General features: G+C 41.5%; 1 protein-coding gene across 1 annotated transcript; it reads right to left on the bottom strand.

Moving 5' to 3' along the window:
- Positions 1-2,860: 2,860 nt before the first annotated feature.
- gpr37b (G protein-coupled receptor 37b) lies at positions 2,861-22,773 on the bottom strand. The gene is made up of 2 exons (XM_058625900.1): positions 21,015-22,773; positions 2,861-7,774 (listed from the first exon to the last, which is right to left on the bottom strand). Exons 1-2 carry the CDS (start codon positions 22,041-22,043, stop codon positions 6,956-6,958), a joined length of 1,848 nt encoding a protein of 615 aa, XP_058481883.1. The 5' UTR covers positions 22,044-22,773; the 3' UTR covers positions 2,861-6,955.
- Positions 22,774-26,436: the final 3,663 nt, after the last annotated feature.

The raw sequence follows: 26,436 nt of genomic DNA, 5'->3' as shown, positions 1-26,436 counted from the left end.
CATGTTAAAAAGTAAACCACTATGTGAAAGATACAAACTTATACACTCGAGCAGCAATTTAATCATGTCATTCACTTCACAAACTTCCACCAAAGCTGCTCCGGTTACCACATTAAAACCAAAAATGTAATAACTCCGTGGATCATGCACCCCAAGAAGGTTTAATATAAATCTTGAGTTATGTATACATATTATCAGGTGTGGTCACCTGTGGTTTGATACACGTTGTTTGACAAACACTTGATGTCTGTTTGTGTGTCTGTTTGACACACCAGGCAGAGAATGTTGTTGAATTTTACATTTGCAACTCTTTGAATCATCTAAGTTTGGTCAGTCAGAAGAGATAAATACACTTTTAGTCTTCTAGCTATTCTGGACACCCCTAACTATAAAAAAGGGAATATCTAAAATAGACAATTGGCTGCAAGTATTACAATCTCTTGGTCTTGATCTATTTTTGAAAGACAAAAGTCACAAAGATGGTAATTAACAGTCTGGTTAGCTCGCAACTATTTGTAATGCACTGCCAGCAAAAGTCGAGCCAGATTGCTTGGCTGGGACTTCCTGTTTTAAATGAAAGCCCAGTTGGACTTGAAAAAGCAGAAAAGGTGGATATGCATCACAACAAACTTAAAAAAAACAAACTGCAGCCTTGGCTTCCCAATTTGATTTTCAGCAGCCGATGCTGACGAGACATTTCTGTTCTCTTTCTTTCCCCCCAGGAAGCAAATCAACATTTCTCTTTGACAGACAAATAAAATGCCCATCAAACATTTAATGTGACACAGCTGTCAGTATAATGGGGAGCGGTGCAGTATGCTGCTTTATATCGACGTGTATTTATATAACCAGGGCCTACTTTAGGGCCTCCAGACCTGAAAATAGCAGCACGATAAATAAGATAAAAAAAGTGCCAAAACTGGATCAGAACTTCTCAGTGTTTGATCATGAAAGGGCTGCATGCTTCAATAGGAAGTTAAACTGGAGAGAGGAAAAAAAAAAGGCTTTTGAAGACAATTGTGAAAGAACAAAAGGACAAACAGCCACAATGCACTGTGGCACACAGCTGGAGCTGCAGACACTTTCGCGAGTATGACGCTGATTGAGCATGAGCGAGTGCTCACGCAGGAGGCCAATGTTTTTTGAGGAAATTAACAGAATGCCTGGCACATCGCCTGTCAGCTTTTTCTGGGATGACACTGTCACACACACACACATTTTCTGAAGACTTACTCTTACTCTAACCTTATTTTACTACTACTTCCTACCAATAACCACGTAATGACCTTAACCTCTGATGGGGCTGAACATTTTGGGACCACAAGACCATATTAACGTGACCCTGTAAAAAGAACTAGCTCCCCACAACGTGGGTAATATCCACACTCGCGCACTCGCACACATGTACCAGGCTTTTGTGTTTGACAGGAGAGAAGAGACAGGGGAGACAACTGATAAATGTGGCACATTTCAAAGCCAACACTTCCTCACCATCAGACGTTTTATAATTAGACTTTTCTCTCTCTCTCTCTCTCTCTCTCTCTGTCTCAATGACAGATCACTGGTGGATTTTATTCACAGCAAGATATGAGCAGATGACTTGACAGTAATGGGGCTAAAAATGTACATAAATGCACTTAAACTCAAGTATAAAGTTTTACTTCCACAACGTTTTTTGTTCCTTAGCAGGATTATGGAAAAAGTACTTGAGAGAGTTTTATTAAACTTTGTCGAGGCATGGTCTATGGGCTGTGGAAACTCATTAAATTTTGGTGTGGATCCAGAACAAGGGTGGCTCTAGGAATTGGCCGGATAACAAGGCTTATTTTTTTTTTTTGCCTTAAATTAAACTATAAAGGTTATAAATTAAGCTATGAGGCATAATTTAAGGGAGCTGCTGGGCCTCGGCGGAACTATGCTTTCTTTTGCCTGCCATTGTGGAAACACGTAGGCGTCTGCTCAGTGTTCCAGAACAACGTTAATTCTGTCACTGGAGGTATAAACAGTTCTGTTCTGCGGCCTCAATGCACACACATTGGCCACTGTCGTCAATGCTGTACAACACTTTCTATGCAACAGACAAAGAAATGAAAGAGAGAGAGAGAGGGATGTGTAGGATGTGTTGGAAGAACGGCACAGTGATACATTGCAGATGAATATTTTAGAGAATTCTCCATTTTGTGAAGAGGAAGAGAAATTACAGCGGTAGTAGGAGGATCTTACGGAAATCAGATCATGAGGACATTCTTTGAGACTTTTTGCAAAGACGGAACGTATTTCAAAGGAAGACAAAAACAACCTTTCATTACAGAACTGTAGTAAAGCCAATGGTGGAGATTAGATGTAGTACTATGCAAGTTGAGCTTGTTGCATCCTGGGGTCATTTTGACTTAAAATCCTTCCTTTATTCAGTTGTTTTTGTTCACATCACGTCTCTCCACATGCACAAAAACTGCTAACCTTCCTTTTTAAAGTCAATCTTCTTAAAAATATATGCTTTCAGGGGCATTTATTAAAATCAGCACAATTTCAGCTTGAGTTGAGAGATTTATCAGGACCTTTTCAACTCTACTGCATCGGTTTTAAACAGTCTCTTTTATCCAAATAAACATTGCTTATAGTATCCACGGTAACGATCCTTTGGCAAGGTGACAAAAGACTGAATTACAGTATCTCTTTGCTTTGGAAAGAATGGGGGGGGGAGTTATGGAATTATGGAGAGTTCTCTTTCAATTGTGTCAAACAATGAAAGATAAATATTGTGCCACTAAAACCTTCCATTTTCCTTTAGCTTACGCTCAACACTCACACACAAAAGTATAAGTGACCCTAATTGACACAAAAATCCACATTACACTCATTGCACATTTAAGCTTTTAATATACAGTTTTCAAGATAAAGTTCTTTGATAAACAAAGGGACAGTTTTGGCTATTATAAAAAGCTATTTAGAAACCAGTGACGAGACACAACAGTGGCCGTGTGCTTACATTTTCAGCAAGTTTTTCCGGTACAGACACATTTTGCTCAGAGTGACGAGGAAGGATACTCACAAGGTTCTGAATAAATGTCTCACGGACTGATTTACAAGAATCACTTCATCAATAGTTTGAACCACGTTACGACACACTGAGCCATTTAGAATGATCTACACTCCCAGAATCATGTGGAAAAAAAAGGATGATTAGGTGAAGGAGGTCAGTTTACAAAAAAAGTGAGAAGTTAGTTATCAGCTAATGGGGTTTAATGAGAAGAAAAATGCTTTTTGTACAAGAACATAAACTAATATTTGTGGACAGGTTTACACGTGGGCCCCTGACAGTGATGCTAATAGAAAGAGTTGTCAAACAGGCTGAAGGGCATTGTGTTACATTGGTTTGTTTCTTGCCCATTTCCTCCGAAGTGCTGCAGGCAGTGCCAACATTTCCAACCAAATCTCTTGAAGCTCATAAACAGGAGTTTATTAGAGGTGGCTGCTGCTCCAAGCTAGGACGAGGCTTCTCGCTCAACTGCATGTATACACTTTATTTTTTGGACTGGCTCTGTGTGGAGTCAAAGCTTTGATGTGTTGTGGTAATGTTGTATTTTCCCTGTACTGATAGAGTCAGTGGTATAGTCTACATGATATGCAGTCTACAAAAGGGCCAGGATTTCTGTATAACCACTTAAAAAACATATCAACACCATTCTTTGACAGAAGTTGCACTGAAACTTTTTGTTTTTGCAAATAAAGGTGGGGATATTGGTCATTTTCATTAGAAAACGTGTTAAATATAATACAATTCATCATGTACTCTCATACAGTGAAGTAGTGGTTAGTGTTGTTGCCTTGCAGCAAGAAGACCTGGCTTCACGACCTGTTCCAAACAAGGTTGGCATTTTCCCCCCGTTCGTTTGAATTGACTGTAGGTGTCTGTTTGTGCAACCTGTCCAGGGTGTGTACAGGTCGCCCTATGTCCAGGGCCTTATGTTGGCTGGGATTGGCTCCTGTGGCCCTGCGACCCTCATGTGGAGGTTTTTTGGACAGGGGTAGAGGATGGACTTGACATGCAGAACCAAGGTGAAATGAAAAAAAACCAAGCAACTCTTTTGTTCAACAGCCTGGATCGGAATCTGTGGCCACTTAAGAGGACAATGAGTCAGTAGAAAATGATAATAAAAACAAGCTGTTAGCCTGATTCTAACATTACTGGTAACTGAAAGTTTCAGACAAGTCAGCAGAAGTTGGGTTTATGTGTAATGATTTTTTTTTTTGCTCTTTTTACTGAAGAGCAGCACATCCAGTGGGGGTGACAACACACTCACTACAGTAGACCACACTATTCCAATGGATAGAGCTGAGGGCAAACTAACCTTCATGCTGAGACACCCAGCGATGGTGTGCTCCTACCACAAGAGCACCAGAGACAGACACAGAGAAGGTGTTTGGCAGTGTAGAATCATACGTAAGATCCCAATATACAGTATACCAATGAACATCACACCTGGGTCATCACAGGGTTCACCGCTATGTTTCATACAAATTACATTTCAACAAATTACTCTTTTTTTTTCTCCTGTAGTACACCTGTTGATATCAGATGTGTGGTCTTTTTTGAGTAATACTGTGGTTTGAATCTTGTTTTGACCCAGGTCTGATGAGTAGGATTAAGAAAACAGATTTACAGTACAATACACTTGTAAATTTATACACTGTGAAAAACATTTCATTGGTTCTCCTTAAAAACGCAGGTAATTAACCGAGCTAAAGCTAGCAGCTAGTTGGCTAATGACGCTAATATTAGCAGTCTCAGAGAGACGTTTTAATCTTTACCCCTGACTCATTTCTTTTCAAAAGGGTCTTAAATGTGGACAAGAGGCCTAGTCTGGTGTGTTTGGTAGGTACTAAGTCGTTAGCTACACGTACTAACGATGACAGCTTATGTGCTCGACTTTGGAACAGATTAGCGCACTGATTAAGCCTACGCTATATGAAAGTAAGTTTTTGGTTTGAAAATGTATAAAAACTCTTACATAAAATTGCAGTTAGAGCCTGTTTCGGCTTCGTTTATAATTGTTGTAAACTATTAGATTGGATAACCACAATTCAGTACACGCTGATATTGTAAATTGTTTCGTGCCATCCATTTGATTTATATAGTTGTGGTATCACCTTGTTTTACAGTTCAGAAATCAAATAAATACTACTCCCGCTACTGTGATGATTGGTACAAATCTATAATTCCACTTATATTTACAGGCCAGTCGTAAAAAGTATTTACATTTTTATCATGCTACATTGGCACTTAAAAATAATAATAATATAACCCTAGTTTGTAGTAAATGATTTCCTACGTTGTATAACCAGTAAGTAGCACTAATTAGATTTTGTTCCAACAAAATAAAAATATGGCAATAATGAAATCTACTCTACAAATATAAATTATGAGTGATAAATAATTTTATTTTTTCATTAGTTAGTCATCTACTACACATAAACGTTCTGTAAAATAAAGTGCTACCATACCTGTAGTGTAGCTGTCAAACAACTATCAGTAAGGTGATCCCTTTAAACTGTCTGTGGATCAGTGAAACTCCACATTGATTTTTTCTTCTTGTCTTTTGCTACTCTATCGTTTAAATTTTCAGGAGTGGCAGACACGGGTAATCTGTCTTCTTGTCCAGAAACATAGTACGCAGCTCAATTACTTGTGCCTCTAAGTCAAACCAATGGATTTGTTGTTTACAGCGCATTCATCATAAGAGCACCAAAAAAGTGTACAGTATATATATACAGCCCAAAGTGTAAGGCATAACATGATACAACAGTTGTAGTGCAGATATCCATTTTCAGTCCACTTTACACTGGGTCCGTCCCCTTCAATAATGATCTACTGTGTTATCTTCCATTACTTTTCACTCTTTTCACCGTCACTTTGTCCAATTTAATCAGTCGTGTTTCATCTGATTCCATTCAACTCTAATGTGATTTGAATTAGTTCTCCGAAAGTGTTTAGTTCCGCTCAAGTCCGAGTCTGCTGTTGTTGTTCTCTGAGACCAGCCCAGTTATGTCTGAGTCAGCTGGATATTTTTCCACATACAGTGTAAAAGTTTTGATTTGGGATTCTCCAACGTCGTCTTTGTGTTTTCCTCTTGCAAACTGTCACGAGACGCACTCTGGTTTATTTTTCAGAAGCCTTGTTCCCGTGTGAGCGTCATTACATCAACATTTGCAGCTGATGTAGTGTATACAGGAAAGCCACATCTTTTCATTTATAGGCAGCTTCTGCCCACCGTATGCTGAGTTTGTGAATTATTGTATGAGGTTTTCTCTGATTAATTAGCTTAGTCGCCCTCACTTCATCAGTGACACATTTAGAAGGTGATTGAAGATTTGCAGTCCACTTTTCCTGTACATAAATAATATTTATGGTGGCCAAACACATTTATCGCCAAAATGCTGTGACAGATTCTGTGCAATAATTTGTAGATTGTACAGCATAAATATTATTAACTTTGCGTCACCAATACCATGAGTACCATGAGCCTGCAGTTTTTTTTCCGCCTCAGTATTAGGATAATTAAAAGAAATTCACTTGATTCAAGCCTCTAGTTCAGACAGATTAAGAGGTGTCCAGAGATATTTAGGCATACAAGGTCAACAGAAGGGAGGTTTGTAAGGTTTCAGGCAGGTTTGCTAAAAATATGACCCTGTTTTTCAGAGCACCACAGGTCATGAATGTAACAAAGGTTTATCTTTTGTTAGCTTTCCTGGGAAATAAGGGTTACACTGTAAATATCCAGTCTTAGTAAACGCTGGGGACATAGGACACTGGCTGAACATGATTATTCAGTGTCTAACTCCCTTCTGTGACTAGACCAGGTAAGGCAAATGTCTCGTAGCCTAGTGTGCGAACCACTATCCACGGGCTAATAGCAGGGTAGTGAAATCCCCAACCCTAATACGGAATGTCACTTTAGCAGTTGGAGCCAGCAGGTGTGTAGTTACTCAGCTCCCTGCGGATGGTACTGAATGGCGACAGCTCCAGCTCGGTGGTGCACTCATGTTCGTTATCGTCACTGCCTGTGGCTGAGGATGGCGCATAGTTACAGCAGCAGCAGCAACAGCAGCAGTCTAGAAAGGCCCTGCCCAGTGGGCGACAGAGGAGAAGCAATAGCGCTGGCGTCACAGCGGCCCGGCAGAAGAGCAGCAGCTGGGAGAGAAGATGGAGTATAGACATGGTGTGCTCGGGAACGCCGGCTGCCATGTAAGCCGACACTATGTTGCAGATGTTTTCAGGCACGACACAAGCACCGTAGACAATTGCCAGCGCCACAACAGTGCAGTTCATCTGGCTCTCCAGCCGGATCTGCTTCTTGTTGCTGCGCACACTCGCCTGCTCCGCACGCCGGATCTTGCGCGCCGTAACCAGTGAGCACCCAATGGTGAAGAGGGTGGGTAAGCAAAAGTAGCAGCCAAAGCACCACCACAGTCGAGCGCCTTCGTAAGTCAGGCCCAGTACGTAGAGCATGTCTGGAAGTGAGGTGGATATCCTGATGATACAGCGTTCCTCGGGGGGCTCGTCTGGAATCCCTGTGTCCTCTGCCACCAGCTGACGAATGAGGAGCTCCGGCAGGGCCAAGAGAAGGGCACCGATCCATATGACGGCCAACTTGGCAGTAGTAGATGTGCAGTTCTCGATCATCTCGTAGTACATCTGGACATTAGTGGCAGCCCGGAAGCGGTCAATGCACAGAGCACACAGGGTAAAGGTGGTCACACCTAAAGACGCCACCTGAGGAGACAAGCAGAAATCATTCATCAGGACTGGTGTCGCTTTAATCAGGAAATCCAATGAGTACACAGGCAAATACTCTTTAAAGATGCACACACACGCAGGTCGTATTATGGTGATGCAAGAAAAACTGGCAAGAGCAACAAATGGAGCGCTCCTCTGGTTATCGTTCCCTTTATCGCTTGCATCAGGTAAACTGCTGTGGCCTATGCCTTCCGGGCAGGATATAAACACTCCTCCACAACCTTATCCATTTATTCATTCTCTGCAAAATGCAAGCTCTGTGTGTCTTGTCCATTAGGGCTGCTGTAGAAACGTGGCTTCACAATAAGACAGCCCCCTGAAAGCAACCCCTTGACTAAAGTACATATGAAAGGTTGATTCCATGGCTAAAAAGGCTAAATAACTTTCCTAAACATTCCGTAGTTCTTTGTCTTGCACATGCAACGGCTCACTATCTGCACTACCTTTATGCTCTTATGTGTATAAACTCTTCAAACTCTTCTTCACCATCTGGCATATCTTTTTTAGGACGGCAAAATATGCCAGGGAGCTGGAGTGTGTGTGTATGTGCACCTCAGTTCTTACATGAACCAGAAAATCTGCCAAACTGAAACCGCCACTCATCCCTCCTCATTCAACATCATCAAATCTTGCTCTTCATCCCTTCCTCTATCACTTGTCATCTCCTCCTCTCTTATTTTTCCTCCCTATACATATCCTTCTATTTCCCCTTTGTACACCACCCCCTCCTTCCCACCCTCTCCCTCCCTTTAGTTTAAATTTAATTAAAGCCAGCTTTCCAGATGGCCACAGTGAGCTGGGGCTTTAGTTGCTCTAAACACATACTTCCTGGACAGATATAGATGCACACACACACGCACACTCTAACATTAATGAAGGGTGACCAAACAGAACAGTGAGGGTGTAAGTGGAGCAGATACACCACCCACAGACTCCAGCAATGAATCGTAATCGTGATCAATCCGACTGCATCTCAAACCAGTAGGGTTTACTACCTGCCATCATGTCACAAATTTGCAATTTAATTGATTGCGTAGGGTTTGAAATCCGGACTAAAATAGGAAATCATTTGTAATTAGTTATTTAAGTGATGTATTTTTTGTCACCGGTAGACTCGATTTACGTTAATCACGTTTGTGTGAGCGGTTTCTTCATACTCTTCAGATAAAATGACTTGAGCTGAATGAGTGATATGTGTTATCACAGCATTACAAATGCCAGCCACCAATTGAGCACAGCTTATTTTCATCAATGTATACAGGTGTTGTTTCTAGTATGAAAAATGTTTGAAAAATGTTGTTATGACTGAAATACAGGAGTACATACTGGATACTTTTTTCAAGTAACACATTTAACATATAACGTGTTGCTGAAATAGACAAAAGAGCAACTCTGTTCACATCAGTCTCTGCCTCATGTGTCAGTATGAATACCATTTATTTCTCTATCATACATAAACCACAATTTCCGCACTTAAATGCCGCATATTTAATTTTAATGCTGAATGCCTGACAGACTTGATCAAAATTGAGAATAAATGTCTCCATTTGCTCTTTGTATTAACTTTCAATCTCTTATTTTGTTATGGTTTAAAGCCTCAAAACAGGCTCCATGTGTGACCCACTTTCTCCATGCACACCGAGCACACCTGCGCTCACACATGCGGCGACTGTACATGTACAGCAAACAACACACAGAAACTGTCAGTGCACATGGATGCTTGAACGTGGTGAATATTTCATGGCTCGAACAACACAAGCCTGGAATGGCTTTAAAGGCTGTCATGGAGGACTAGGAATACCCGGCTTTGATCAGCTTGCCGGGGCGGAGAGCAGGGGCAGGGCGAACAAGCATAGCTTTGTACTAGAGGGGAGATGAGAGAGAGAGAGTGCAGGAGTCAGGCAGGGTGGGGTGATGAGGATTCGAGTGTGTGTTTGAGGAAGGTGGTTATGAATCTGACGTACGGTATGAGAAACAGGGACAGAATGGAAAAGGGAAAAGAATAGGTAATGAGTTAGTGGGAGAAACAAAGAATTGAGGCTTGTGTCTGGATTTTGTGAGGTCGCTTGCAATATTTTGCGTTCTGCCTTGTGTCCTTAATGTCTCGCGTCCTGTCTTGTGTCTTTTTAACCACTGCTGCAAACCATATTTCCCCCTTGAGGGACAATAAAGCTCTGAACTGAACGGAAGGCGAACAGACAGTGAAGTGGAGAAAGACCAAACTTAGACTTGACTAGTTAAGAATTGTTATGACTGTAAGTAGCCATGAATGACCCTGCCATGTTTGTTTTTTAAAAAAGCTGGAAACTGCTCGTCTTGACACTGAGAATTTACTACTCTTTGAAAATAGTAATACAATGATCCGAGAAACTTCTCTTCAAGAGAGGAAAATAACCAACAGCACTTCCATGTTTAAATCTGTAATAAACGTAAATAAAGGTAAAAGCCCAGTGTAACATTTAGAAATAGAATCAACTACCCATAATTAACTGTTTGTAAAAGTGGAATGATATTTATTTTTGGGCCCTAACATAAATAAGAGAGAATCAACAGTCCTTGTATAGCCTTAGGTGTTGTGTATTATCTGTTCATTTTGAATGCTAATATCTCAATTATTCACATTGACCTTCTGAAGTTATTCAAGTAAAATGAGAAGAAATGCATATATTAATGTAGTCCACCTCATTATACCAAATTCTTCTCAACCTTGGACCTCAAGGTCTCAGAGAGACGAAATCGCCTTTTATCCATAACACGTGTTTTTCAGGGTCTTGGCCGATCTGCAGCAGCAGGTGAGAAAGACATTTTCCCCCGGTGCTGTTTTTTTAATAACGGCCCATTAACTTCCTGATTAAAGGTCCTGCGAGCTGCTGGCACACAGACCTCCATTTATTAATTGGGTTTTAACAGGTTCTAGTGGAGCCTGTGCAGCTGTACTGTGACGACAGCCACTGTCAGGGATAATGGCTGTTATCTGGTGATGAATGGGCCAAAGAGGAGACACAACAACACAAACCCACACATCGTCTTTGTCGTAATGAGCCAGGGAGACAAAGGGTTACTCCTGCTGCTGTAGTCCCTTCTTCTGGGTTGAGTGTGCGCCCCAGTGCAGGCTCCTGCAGACCATAATTCTAGGCAAAGAGACCGCGCCGGTGACAGCCGCCATCCGTCTCACAGCTAAGCTTTGCTGCGTGTCTGAGAGAGTCGCCGTGCACACCCATATGTGAGCATGCTGCATTTATGCCAGTGCATGTGCACATTTTTGCAGCATTATAATGTTGTGGATGTTGCTTGTGGCTGGCGTGTGTGTGTGTGTCTGTGCGTGGGGTTATGGCGGATGGAATCTTTCATCTGCAGATCCATGTGGGAGGAGGAAGATTCTTCTCTAGTGATGGGAACGCACAGAAAAGGCCACGGCCAACATCTCTGTGTGGCAGCATCCCGTGCTATATGTGGTATAATCTTCTATTTTAAATGGACAAAAATACTTTTTTTAACACAGGACTTGTTCCGTTGAAACCAAAACCTATTCTATTCGATTTGATTCTACTCTAGGCATGCAACAGCTGTTTATGTGGATAGTTCAACATAAAATCATGGAAAAATATACCCCTGGAGCCAACACCAACTTTTATGAGCACAAAGACCAGAAAGCAGAACCTCTAAAATCAATAATTATCATATTATGTCTTTATTGAGCTTTGTAAAAAAAAAAAAAGGAAAGAATATCTACTGTTTCCAAGGAGACGACAATACAGTCTTTTCCATTTTATGACCAAAAAAGAGGAAGAAACGAGCTACAGAAATTGGGCGAGCACTCGTAATTTTTTTGTGTCTTGCTCTTGTAATTTAATTAAATTAAATTAAACAACAATCAATCACACAATTCTTTCCTCCATCCTGTTGCTTTCTGTCTCAGTCCTTTACGGTGTTTCTGAGGCAGTTAATTCCGGACAATAAATTCCTCTTCCATTAAATTATAACCTGACCTGTAGAGTGTACAATGGCCGCTGGGAAATCTTATTCCGGGGTCGTTGGTTCCTGCCTATGGAAGTGTTAAGTTGGCGGCAACACAGTGCAATATCTTTTATATCAATCCTTTTGTTTTTCAATCTATTAAGGCGGATCGAAAAGTGACACAGCATTATTCTTTATTTCACCAACATATCTAATTCATACCGTCAATCTATGAATATTTCATATTTCCATGGATAATCACCAATTTGCTTAATTGCAGCCAACAGCAGCCGCTCATCTCCGACTCATACAAAACACGATCAACTCATCCACAGACAAAGCGCTGACTTGTCGTTGTGCAATATGTAGAGCCACTAATTATATACCTTTAAAACATTTACATATCTACCAATTAGCTCTCATTCGCATGCCTGGTAGACAACAATGAGGGGCACAAGGTCCCGTGTGTGAGTTGATGTGCTGCCGCAGTGTGTGCACTCTAAATGTGGGTATGTGCATACGCCAAAGATTTCATATTGTAAGTGTGTGTGTGTCGCCCCTTAAGGCTCCCCTCTAATCACAGATAGCTGATGCAGAGAGAGAGAGAGAGGGAGAGAGAGAGAGAGTGAGAGCCGTGGGCAGTGATCAGTGGAGAGAAGGCCATCCCACCCATCTGGAAGATCAGCACAACCTACTGCTTTCATGCACGGTAGCAAGTTAACTGAATATATAGACAGAGAGACAGTCTGTGGGTGTATGCACCTATATGCAAATTGACTACTAAAAAAGTGTTGAATTGTAAAATGAGAAAACAAAACTTATTTTTACTTGAATAAACCAAAACAGACCAGTGATTGTTCCACACACGGTCACAGGCACATCCACAGCTCGTCTGTGACTCAGTGTGTGTGCACTGCGCTCACACAGTGCTTCCCTGTGTGTGTCCGACTCTCCGAGTTGTGCATTTCTTTCTCAGAAAGTATTTATGTTCATGACAGAAAGTCAGTAAATTTGTCGCTGTTCGTGACTTTAATTTTGAAGAAAAAAAAGTGGCCGGGCGTCTGTAAAGTCGCTAAATATGCACAAGGAAATGGCACGAAAAAGCAAATGTAAACAAACAGACATCACTTCCCTTTCTTTCCCCTGGCTTTCTGGCATTCTGTCTCCATTTCTGTTGTTATATCTGTGTGTGGCACCATTGTGTCACGCGAGCGATGAGACTTGACATCTTTCCTCTGATTTTAGAATGTTTACTTAAAAAACTTGGAAGTAAATTTACAATTTAATGATTTGTTTGTGACCTGTCATGGACAAAAAAAGTAGCACATTTTAATTGGTTTATAAGACGAAAGTCTGGTGTAGGGCTGAACAATTATGATATGATTTATTTATATTTATTTATTATTTTTATTTATTTATTTAAATTAAAAAAATGATTCCTGTGTGATATTTGTGCAGAACCGTGAAAGAACAACGGTGTTTTCTTCAGTCTGTAGCATAAGATGTGTATAGGTCAGGACAATATTGAATCTAAAATGGTAATTTGACAAGCATTTATTGCGATTCGAAAATTGCAGATTTGGATTAAATTTCGATCAATTGTTCAGCCCTAGTCTGGAGTATACATATACATATAACCTGTTGGTCCCCTGAAAAGTATAGAAACACACACGTAAAAACGAGTGTCGCACATTGTTCAAATAAAATAAGATATCAAACTCATTAATCCAGGGGTGATTTTTTTGTCAGTTAGTTATAGTCATTGATAATTTGATATTCTTATTTTGCAGTGTGAAATCCTATAAATAAAAGTGTGGACTGGGCTCTCAGCTACATTTTCTAACCCTGATTGTTCCTTGAAAGTGTGTGCATGTGCGCATGTGCAAGTTGAATCACTGAATGTGAACGTGTCGGGGTTGATGTATGTGCTGCCATTACCACCAATTTCAACACAATACATGAGTCTTCCACTGGCCCACTGTGGCTCCATGCAGCCCCGTGTGCCCCTCTTCATCCTCTTTCTCTGTTTCCTCCTATCTTCCTGTCATTTTGCCTCCTCCCTGAGCTTCTTCGCTGCTCTGCGCTTCCTCTCTCTCTTTCTGCCTGCTGAAGCCCACTCTACCACAGCAGAGACGGCACAGCTTTTGCCTTCAGGGGATTGTGTAGCACAGTAGAGACACAAATTAAAGAGATTCATACACCGAAATAGTTCAGGGTTGAGTTGAGTGACAGTTGTAAAATAATGCAAAGGTGTGCCAACCACATACATGCATATTAAGTTTTGTGCAGCAGTTTCTGTTGGTGGGATTGTACAATATGACACTGAATAAGAAAATGTGTCTTTAGGGAGTCGCTAATGTCCCAAGATGATGATTGGCATTAAGCTGTAAATCTGATTTATAAAAGTGTGAACACGGCCATGTGTGCTCACTGATGGGAGTGGTCATTAGGCGTCCTTAATGAGAGAAAAACAGGTTTTTACGGGGATCTGTTGAGCTGTTGAGGCGGAAAAACAGATCCACAGAAACTTCATAACCTGTGAATTCGCTGTAATCCTAACTTTTTGGATTATACACCAGCACAGGATCACCACAAAGGCAGAGTTACAAAGCACAGAAGCCATAATTAAGAAGGCACTGCGACGTCAGCACATCCTCGGTGAACTGAGATGATCCAGTGTGTGAAAACATCACATTTGATAGAAAATATAGTGCATTTCTTGCACTGCATTTTTACAAAAACAGAAAAACCTGTTCTGAAATCTGTGGCGTGCCTTGCTGGAGCCTAACCTCATTTGATCGGCGCAGGTCTGGGTGTAGCTCATGACATCACCGAGGACATTAACCATGCTGCCTCACAGAGCATCGTTCACAGTTCAAGAGGACTGGACTTTGCTCTATGAAATATTAAAATGCCTTGGACTATTTCTCTGTTCCTCCATTAATCATTTCAATTTCAATCTTCTTTATTTCAATCAACTCAAACAGTATATACAGTCGTTCCACAGCTTTTGCCTTTCCGTCTGTTTTCTTTCGCCAGTACGATTTGATATAGTTGCGTTTACTGATCGTATACAATAACTGTTGGATTATGTACAACAGCCTTGTGACAATGACATTAGGAGTTCATCTTGTTCTTTCTTTTTTCGTCGTTGTTTAGGGTTTAATGAGACAATTTCTTCAAATCGCCGCTTTACAGCGGTAAAGCTTGTTAAAATGACTCGCTTCCCTATTACAAAATAAGCATACGAAACGCTTACTGCGCTGGTTATTTGTAATTCCAGCCTACTCATCCAATCAACTGCCAGGTACGGAAAACACAATTATTGCCCATTAGTTTTGCTTGAATTTGCTGCTCTGTGCACCACCGCCTGGAGAGACCGTCTGCAGCGACAGCACCAAGAAAACGGCAGCACGTCTGAAATAACACAGCCTCCCATTTTATTTTGTGCAGCAGTTTCCTTACAATATTTTTTCCCCCTGCCACTTTAGCTTGCATGTCATACCTTCAATTGCCCTCTCATCGAGGTTAGGAAAATTCCACACTCTGCTAAATCCAGAGTAATACAAGGTTTAGTGAAGACAGCACCATGGGTGCTACTCTCCCTCTGCACACAGCCATACACTGAAGATTTGATCATGTATGCACACACACACACACACACACACACACACACACACACACACACACACACACACACAGTGAAGTTGGCTGTGTGTTGCATATGGAACTGAACGTTGATGCCTCACTGTGACTGAATTTGAATTAGGAGCCACTGCATAGGGTGAACACATACTTGTATCTGTTGCCTTTAGGACATTTTCTGACGTAAACACTGACCTTGTCAAGACCAGTTTTCTGGGGAAGTGGTTATCTTTTGGGGTTAAGATTTGACTGATATGGTTAACCCCTTAATGCCTGAATATATTTCAAATTATATATATGTATATACATATATATGTATATATGTATATATATATATATATTTATATATATATATATATAAAAACAATAATTATGTGTGTTTTTGCTGTCTAGCTAAATTATGTGGAGATTGTTGTTGTTTCAACCCTTACTGCTCACACGACATGGATTTGTGCCGCAGGCGTACTCTTGGTAAATTGCTGTGGGAATAATGCACAACTCCTTATATGGATGTCCTGGGGGAGTGTGTTTATAGGTCACATCTTCAGGCTTTACAAAATGTTGTGATTTATTTTTTTTGGTCTTCTAATGTGTTGTCAAAGTTATGATTAATTTTATATCACTTTTTTTTTTTTTTAACTTGGAGTAGCGGTAATTGTGCAGAAATCACAAAATAGATAGATTTTGTAATTTCTTTGATCTGTGACGGATTTCCAAATTTCAATATATTGCACGTTCTCTATATTGCCTCTGTATATACATTTTAACATAGTAATGGAAAAAAACAGCCTAATCGCGACATTTAAGGAATCCCCTCTGTCCTCTCCACTACCCGAGCAAGGCACTCCTCTGCTGGACACAAGTGCCCCATGCAACCCCACCCTCCCTGGAGCTCCACCATGCTTCAGGGAGCTCTGTGCTCTTCCACAATTTTCGTCACATACATTCTATTCTAGTAAATCAGCAGAAGAAGCAAAAACACTCCGACCACTAGATGGCGTGCTTCCAAATACACATTAACCGGCATTAGTGGGATACATACGCTACCTCAGCTGCGTTCATACCGGAAATGGTTTGAGGCGAATTCGGGGGATGAGACTTTGAGCAGGATGTATGGACGTAAATGCAATGTCCTAAGAAGAATGGCTGTGCAGACCTGTGTGTGTGTGTGTGTGTTTTTCACTGAATGCTCCACATGGAGAAAGTGATCCCCAGGCTGCATTATTCACAGCCTGATACATGCATGCGCGTGCACACACACACACACACACACAGAACCTAGTACTCAGATCCTAAAAAACTAAAAATGCATAGTCATAAGCTATCACGAATGCTCAGAGACAAGTGAATGCAAATCCTAAACACACACACACACACACACTAGAGCTCCTCAATAAATCATTTTGCAATTATTTCAACATGTATTGCAATTGTGGTATGATTCATAATCGGTGTGACTGATCATTTTTACAACTTAACTGTGAAAGTTATGAGAAAAAAAAAAGAAAGAAATTGCAGCTGTGTTTGTTGACTGTGTTACTGTCAACAAACACAACTTATGTCCTCATTTGAAAAGCAAGATTTTTGTTTTGTTTTGTAGTTTATTTCCTGGAGCACTGCATGATTTCATCATAATGCTGCTTTGTCACATGCTGCTTTTATCTTTCTCGAATAACTACACTATATTTCGAGTGGGATGTTGCACTTGGTTGTGTTGCAATTTTGATTATTTCTTAAGCCTTTAACACCGAGCGTATCCAAGACGGCACGTTTGCGCAGGCACACTTAGCATTACTGAAATTACACAACGGTTTGTGCTATTGGAAAAATTCCACCGGTTTCTGAAAGCTGAGAAGTTGCAAGTTGGTTATTACCGTAATTTCACTTGCGCTGTTGCAGGAAGGAAGCTGGCGAATCAGCATCTTTCTCACCAGAGAGGAGAGAGTTGGAAAAATGTCTATACTTAGTTTCCATTTTTTGTGTGTTTTTCCGAAATAAAACTTTTTGTTTTTCTTCATTTTAAATTCTTAATATACTATTATAACATGCAGTTAATTGTAAATATCCGGAAAAATGGGCGTTCTGGCCGTTTTATGGTTAAAATAAGCAAATAGACTTAGGTTAATCAAACTGTGTGTGTGTGTTAGGGCTGCACAACTATATTATAGCACACACACAGTCTTTGCAGAAGAGGTTTGCTATTAAAATTTATTTAATAACATCCTGTGGTTGTTGAGTAGTTCATATGCAAAAACACAAGAAGGAGGTCTGTTTCCTCTTTAATCCTCGATAATTAAAACATATGCACTCACAAGGTGTTGCTAACACACACTGTGCGACAGACAAATGGTAATGCATGGTTCCAGCGCGTGATCAATGAGGCAGGTGCGGGACAATATACTCTATGAGCTATGTAATTATCAATCTAAATGATAAGCATCAAACAAATGAAACTCGGAGAATCAGCGGTTTCACCGCAGGCTTAGTTGTAGAACACAGTTATTGGTTGGCTTTGAGAAATGTATCTAAAACTAAAGCAGTTTTTTTTGTTTTTGTACATAGCGGGACTATTTGGAGAGACAGTTTGAGCATTTGGCTGGGGTATCGCCCACCCATGTCTACGTCCATGTCAGATAACATGTGTCGTTGCCAGCTGTTTTCATCATTTCTAATTCTATGTCAGTTCTGATTATTGAGCCAGGCCTGTACCTAGGGACAGCTGTGCAGGCTTTTCATTCTTTGTTTTTTTTTTGGGATCATTTTGTATTCATGCATATGTCCTGAATTTTGGCAAAATTGTGTATTTTTATGTTGACCTTGTTATTTCCAGCTCAGCTCCTACAGTGAGGCTCAAATACGCTGTCCACAAACAAAGTGTTACACTCATAGCGTTGAGTGCAAAAAATGTCCCATTGAAATCCATTCAAACTGCAATGTTTGCGCTCACTTTCATAACAGTATAATACACGCATTTGATTATATCTGAGTGTAAATCCGGGCTTTTGATAATTTTTTTTAACTCTCCACCAGAAGGCGTCATTTTGGCCATATTCAGCTTAGTTGCTACTAATCATTCACATATCCCAGGCTGTAATAATTCAAAATAGAATAATCTACTTTGGTGATTTTGGTGAAAACATGGTGGCATCGTGACAAAAATCTGGCATTTGATATAGAATATAATAATGTATATTTGTCACAGCTTGCTTTTAAAAAGCACATTTTTTGTACTTAGCGGTATGAGTGTGACTAATATTAGAACTGGCACTAAGGGTTCTCTTGACCCCTTCAAAAGAACAAAACATCAACTAAAACAGTTTCTCTCACAGGTTGACACGAGCTGATACAATACTGAATCTTGTCAAAATCACCGGATTAGATATCAAAAAAGAAAAAATATGAAATCTCATATTAATCACAAACCCAAGATGTGACATACATGCTTCACTTAGCACAGTCTGTCAAACAAAGGTGAACATGTTCTCCTCAGTCAAAGCCTCTAATGCTATTTGTGCGTTTGTGCTCGACAAAGCTCGGCAACCACAGCATGGAAACTCATCACAGAGGCAGTTTGAGGACAATAGCTTAGTGTCGACCTGCTCAGATTACCACCTCATTATGTGACGGCCCTCCCTGTCTGTCTGTGGGCTTCTCTGGAAAATGGGATCAAAGTTGAAATCACCTGTTCTGGCGTCTTGCCCGTTTACAGAGGCTGGAGAAAGTCAAACTCATCCTCCTCTCGTATTTATGTCTAGTCTGGGTCTGGTTACATTTGTTTTTCTCTGCCACACCGCACGGTAAATCTCTCTTATCGACCACTCACTCATGCGCCTCAGATACCAAGCATTTCTTTCACTTTAGACTGATGTAATCTAATTTATGCATTAATCGGGCCCCTCCTTGTATTTTCTTTCTTTCTTTGTGCAAAGATTTGACAAAGACCATTCCGTACAAGCTTAAGACCCCAGAGCTTGAAATCCCTGCTCTATATAAAAGACCCTTTTTGGGGCGAATGTGACACTGGTGTTATTGCAGTAAGGGCACAGAATGAAGGTATTAACCTGGTGTTAACTTGTCAAGCATCCCTTCACTGCTATGTGAAAGATGGGTGTGTATGTGTGTGTGTGTGTGTGTTGTTTGTTATCAGTCAGAGTGAAAGTGAGATGGTGAGCATGGTCTTACATCCTGGTGTTAATGTGTGTCCTGTTCACATGCCTTGAGGGTGGGGTGAGGTTGTCTGTCTCCAGTAGCAGCAGGTGTACAGGTTACAAACTGAGTGTACTGGTTGAGGCGACACTATCTGATGAACCAGTGCTTTGAAACTCTTAATTTAAAGCTGCAGCGTGTAACTTTTAGGGATCTTCGTTGTTGTTGTTGATGTTGAATTCCTTTGTACACTGCTTCCTTCATCATCTCTGAGCAGTAGAATTTAATACTTAAACTTTTCGTGGGCACTGCTTTGTGTTTTCAGTCCTATGCCAACCTGTCTTGATTATAGACTGCGTCTAAAAATAAAACAAACTCTCTTTCTGAGGCATTGAGATTCACAAGGCCTCAGTGACCAGTGCAATGACCAGAAATTTACAGATACTGCAACCATTTACCATGGGATGACATCTATTCTTGAACGCATCGCGTTTCAGACGTGGGCCATTCTGAACAAATTCACAAATGTCCAAATTCCGATTCCTTAAATGTTAAATAGTGTAAAAGAGACGGTACAAAAAGGCGGAACTCCGAAGTGCAGTGCACAGTCCCACGGACGCATTATGGGGAGCACATACAACAAAGAAGCATGAAGCCGAGATACAGCGGCTTTCACTAACACATCGATCACGACACTCGACAACAAAACCAAAACAGAAGTCATGGCCTCACGGATGAAAGGGGGTAGGATAGATATGACATGTGATGCTTGGACGTCTGTTGCCACCGTATCGTACGTCACTATAATTGCGCAGTGCGCACATTATCATTCAAGATGTTACTTTTTACTATGCAGTTGTAACTTTCCAGTTTAGACATTTCCTTTAGTTTAATAAATGATAATGGAAATGAATTAAACTCTTCTTTCTCATTACAAATGCACTGTTGTTAAACATAGCGGTGGGTAAGTCTAAGACTTTCAAAAGAGAATCATTTCATAATGGAATTGTGGCCCCTAAATCGTAATCGTTATCGAATCGTGAGGCACATAAAGCAAACTCCTACTAACATCCTGCTTCCTTGGATTCAATTTTCAAACCGCAATGTCCATTTTTACGTACAGTTTAAGCTCCTGGCATGAAATGAATCTCCTCCTGTGTACATTTTAACCCAAGACGATCTAAAAACTGTTATGTGCAAAATACAGTGAGAGTTGTGTGGAGGTGACGGGCTTATTCAGCTTTGTGTGAACTTATTTGACGCACGACAGTTATGAATTTTAACATCCATTCACAGCAGGAGTGTGAAAGCTCATTTTCTAAGTGCAACAGATGTCACTGCTGGGTGATGACATTCAGAGAAAACAGGTTGAACCACATTAATCACCCGGCATCAAAACATCCCAATACAAAAACGACTGCCAATGTGACCTTCAGAGCAGCGTGACACAACACAAACACACCATTACCTCCACATAGGGCACCACTTTGCAGGTGAACTCCCCCAGCAGCCAGGACTTGGTCAGCTCGTGGAAAACCACCATTGGCAGGCAGAAAAGGATGAGCACAAAATCCCACACAGCCAAATTAGCCAGCAGAGAGTTGGAGATGCTCTTCATGTAATAGTTCTGGCACACGATGCACAGGATGGCAATGTTGCCCGCTATGCCCACAAGGAAAATGACCCCGGACACGCACGTGATCGCATAAGCGCCGTAGGTCTCGCTTGTCACGGGGTAAAAGGGGTTCTTGATCTCGTTGCCGAAATCCTGCGGGCTGGGTGGCGTGATCGGTGTGGCGTCCCAGGGGTTCTCCTCCCTGAAAGTGAAGAACTCGGGCCTCCTGGTGAAAAGGTCAAAGGGCAAGTCGGTGGAGGTGAGAGCCGCTGGTTTGGGGATGGGTTCCCACGGCGACTCGTGGGGTTGAGTTAGAGGTACTGCGCTTTTGTTCAGCCGGTTTCTCCCCCTCCTCCAGGCTTTCTTCTGCTCGTCTTTTGTGCCTCTCTTGAGCCTGTCACCCTCTTCGGGGCCCCCTCCCCCGTCTCCCCGGCCCATTGATGAGGACTTAGCCGCATTGTAGTGTCCACCTGCTGGCGTCCTCATCGTACTAAGACCGCCAATCAACTTTATCCTCCTATTATGGTGGCGCGTCGCGTCCCAATGTGAGACAGCGTTGGGATCCTCCATGGATGTCACGGTCCTGTTGAAGTTGTGTCCAACTCGCCTCGTTTCACCTGCAGTGATTCGTTTCCAATGGTGAGTGAAGTTGAAAGTCCCTCTGGAACCGGTCGACGACGCACCTGTGGCGTATCCCGGCGAGAGCGCACGGTCCCTGGCTTTGTTTTGGTGACTCTCGCGGAGTGACGCATGGAAACTCCTGGCAGAGTGCGCGTCAGTGTTGCCCTCCTCGTGAGTTCGCACTCCAACATCATTCCTGAGTGACAATAAGACATGTGCGTGTGCAAGTAACACAAACAACGTCCCAGGCTGCAGAATCATGGTCCTGGAAATATTAAAAAAGAAAAGAAGAAGAGATTTAAATCCTCACAAGTGCATCCTCGTTGCTTCTGTCGGCAGCGCGGGGAGACTCTTCCATTCAGTCAACACCCATGTTGGTTGCAAAAACAGCACAGAGTGAAGCGCCACACTCAGGGAGGGAGCTCTGCAGACTTGTAAGTTATAAAAAATGTAGCCCAGTTTCACGTGTGTGCTGCAGCTGCACAAATATCCAAGCACAGTCCGAAATCTGTATGCATTACCGAGCAGGACGCACCGTCAGGCTGCACCGAGAGAGAGAGAAGGAGAGAGAGCAAACAGGGAGAATTGTTGCATATCCACGCTCACACACACAATCCGTGCAGCATCCAGTTTCCAGCTGTAATTAACAGCATCCGACAGGAGTGTGTTTGAAGACTGGGTTGGGTCGATCTGCAGCAGCAGCAGCGGCAATGCAGTGCAGTCCGGGGTAAAGCGCAGCGCACTGTAGGCTGTGATGCGCGGGAGTATAGCGGAGGGAGAGAGAGAGAGAGAGTGTGTCAGAGAAAGAGGAGGGGTGGAAACCTCTCTCCTCTATCTCTTCCTCGTCCTCTGCTTTCTCCTCGGGTATGTAGGTCCGCGCGCTAGAAGAAATTGGACTCCCCTGGCGGCTAACCCCGATCTGTCATTCCTCATCCATCACGGAGCATCATCCACAGCAGACTCCAGCTCCGCCAACAACAGCCGAGAGGAGCCAGCCACGCCCTACAAGACGTGCTAATAAATACATCACACAGTTTTAATTTGTGCGCACAGGCGGCGCTGTGATATCGATACAGTACTGTACTTATACAAAGAATTTCACACACTCTACTCAGATGCAATATTAATAGTGCTTAGGGCCACAAATGTTATCAGATACTAACATTTTCAAGTCAGACATATTGATATTTATGGTGATAAATGTCAAATTAGGATGAGTTTTTGTACATTTCAAACTTGGTAATGGGCAGAAAATGATACAAACAAGAACAATTATGTTATGTTTCAAAGTGTTAGTACAGGCCAAGTACATTATATCAATATGAACTGAACTTCTCTGGTATTGATATTGGAGAAATTTACATTGTGGAGTCTATCACTGGTATACTATCTATACTGCTGCAAAATACAGTAGAAGTACATTTTACAGTACTTTATGTTTTAAAAGTTTCTTTTGTGAGGACAGTACAGACACATTTAGTAGGGACTTTTTTGTGACCGATACTGATATCAAAACTTGTGCCGAGTCATTTCAAAGACATAATTCCCCAACCGTGTATCAAATATTGTTCTTCCAAAAACGAAGAAATAAACAGCCCGAACGCTGTGCATAGTGAAGCATGCAATATATATATATATATGCCCCGTCAATGGCGTGTGGAGATATCTGACCATAAAATGTGTTAATCACAGTTCAGGAATATGTGGCTATACTGTGATTAATCACACAGGAGTAAGACGCTAAACCCACAACCTGTGACTAAACTACTGTAAGTCCGGTTGCCTGATCAATAATTCAAGAGGCTCCCATGACTAAATGAATTGAGCATGTTATTTCTTAAGTGCTCTGTAGCGCTATACTGTCAGCAGGCCCTTCATGCTGCTGACACAGTACTGCTCACACTGTAGCCTCTACTTTCAATCATGTGAAGTTTTTTTTTTTCTTTTTTTAACACCTGCTCATGAACAAACAAGTATGCATGCAGAACAATTTTAAAGTACACGTTTCTACACGTGTGCAAGACTCAAGCATGTGGTTATGAACAGACGTGTGTGTGTGTGTACCCGACATGCAGGTACTGGAAGCGTCTGACAGAGGACAGAGGGAATTGGCAGACACAACAGACGTCTCTAGCTGGTGACCTTCTACATCAAATAGGTGAATGGAGCCAATTCCAGCCAGGGGAGCACACACAAACAACCACACACACACACACACACACATCATATCTCCACAATATTCCCACACAGCCAAGATTCACCACAGGAGTAGAGTGCTGATGATAGATTAAGTTGAGTTGCTGTTGCCAATATCTTCATCCGACCTTGATCCTGACTTTAAAGAGAAGTTCTACATGTAAAGTATTCATTCATTCATTCATTCATTCATTCATTCATTCATTGGCTACCGCTTTAATCCTCCACATGAGGGTTGCCGGGGCCGCTAGTGCCAATCCCAGCTGACATAGGGCGAAAGCCAGACTCCTCTGTTAAATGATGAGATTTTAGACCTTTCCTTGGTAATTGATGGAGATTAACACACATTTTTTGGATTGTTAAGTCTTTTTAACTGATCTACAGGTCGACATTGCCTCTTCCTGTGACAGCACTCCGTGGCCGTGCTGTGCCGTGCCGTGCAGAGGCGAGGCATGTCACACTAGTGGAAAAGGACCTAAAGAGTGTCCAATTAACCTCTGCATGTTTTTGGACAAATTTGGATAAATTACACTTTCAGAGCAATGGTGGCATGGAGAAGTTGCTGAAGGAGAACAGAGGATTATTAATTCACTCGTTCTCCTTTGCTTCCTGCACATGTCCAGCGAGTCATCTTAGGAATTAATCAAAACATTTGACTTCTCCCCTCAGCACCACGTAGTGGGTCCTAAAGCAAATCCTGGCAAAGCTAATCACTCGGTAAACATTCAGAGTCTGTCAGGCTTCACAAGTTCAAATTACCACCGTGTGAATATATGACCTTGAAAATGCCACCGCAGCAACCCCTGGTGCTATTTTTTTAATCAGCTAGGAGGCGCAGAGCAACACTTCACATGTAATTATCATGTCTTTTGTATGTGCAGTCCAGAGAGACTGTGCTGGTTGGTGCGTGTGTGGGTGGAGATAAAGGAAAGAGGTTCTCTCACTGATGTAGGCACGCATGGAAACACTCCACGGTTCAGACACATCAAGGGCATAAACTATGCGTGTGTGTTTGTACATGTGATGGCTGCACAGCTACACACACAATCACAGGGCAGAAGCCTGAGTTCATTAGTGCGCAAAGAGTCTGCGGGAAGAACGTGTTAGGGCCATGAAGATTTCATGGAATTGCTGAGTGGAAAGTTAACATGTGTGCACACATACATATGCACATGCTAACCTACAAAAGAGAAATATGCAAAGACGGAAGCAAAATACGTTGCAAATTGTAACCACATTTTCAGATTTGGTAAAAGAAACTGCACATTTATCTGTGCTTCCATTAGTTCACCTTGATAAGCAGTAGGCGTCACTTCGGAAGGATCACAAGCTGTGACTGGATGATGGAATTAAGGAGTGCTTGATGTGTGGTCACGTTTTGTTGACGCGATAGGGACATTTCAGTCGCATGGTTTATAATAAACATTATTTGGATCCACCAACTTTTCCACCAAATTTTTTCCTTCTTCATATCTATACCTGATTTGTTTATTCTCACTCTGCTGCCCTTAAAGCATTTATTGCACTTTTTTGTATTTTTTTTGGTAGATCAATTATTAAATTGTTATTTTTGATTTATGTTTCTACATAGTTTTTTTTTGTCATTTCCACTAACTAATATTTGTATAAACTAAGCTTCATTTAAACAAAAACAAACATAAAAAACCCTTTTTTGAATTATGACATCACTTCCTGTTCCAGCCTATTTATTGTGCTGCCACTTCCTGTTTGGGCACAAACAAGGCAGCCATGAGACATGCTCTCCACAAATGTTTGTTCTGGTGAAATATCATAGAAGCAGTGCCGTAAATTGATGAATTAAATGTTAGAAAAGTGATATTAAGATTAATTACTCTTGATTCAAAATGTTGTTAATTTAAGAGATTTATTTACAATTCATGTCTAAGTGTCTTTAAGTTGAAAAAAACAATGGTAACAATCACACCAACAGCTAATTACACTGATTATTATTTATAAATGACTTTACTTGTTTTTCCATCATAGTACAGTTTGGAATACTGACAGCGAGATACTGTACATAGTGTGACGTTGTACAACACAACTGACAACAAAGGAGGACATCCATTAGCTTGTTTTTATTTCTGCACAATTTGTGGTTGTTTGTCTCAACAAGATGTCAAACTTTGTATGATAATAGACTGCGGAGTGTTGAAACACCGGTGAGTGACGCTTCTCGCCCAATCAGCTGACTGTCTTGGGTCTAGCTCCACCCATACCGTACTGTACCATTACTCTGGTACCCCAAGGGAAGGGTACAGAGAAATGGAACGGTTGGGGACGGTTATTTTGGTACTTTTCCTAATGGAAATGCAAACCTAATCTGATACTGGTTTTGCATTGTTTGTTTGTTCAGTTTTCGCCTCATGCTTCAGCCCTGTATGATGAAGTCTTCGTCGGCTAAGGCTTTTTTTCTCAGAGTTCTTACACCCTGCATGAG

Source organism: Solea solea, chromosome 3 (genome assembly GCF_958295425.1).
Source record: "Solea solea chromosome 3, fSolSol10.1, whole genome shotgun sequence".
Classification (NCBI taxonomy): domain Eukaryota; kingdom Metazoa; phylum Chordata; class Actinopteri; order Pleuronectiformes; family Soleidae; genus Solea; species Solea solea.
Note: the sequence above shows the minus strand (reverse complement) of the source record. Positions and strands in the feature narration are given on the sequence as shown.

What these genes read in the sequence shown, in the direction of transcription:
- gpr37b (XM_058625900.1), bottom strand. Translation starts at nt 22,043, where the DNA reads ATGATTCTGCAGCCTGGGACGTTGTTTGTGTTACTTGCACACGCACAT. An exon ending in AAGTGGTGCCCTATGTGGAG is followed by an intron (nt 7,775 to 21,014) that starts GTAATGGTGTGT and finishes TTGTCTCCTCAG; the next exon opens with GTGGCGTCTTTAGGTGTGAC.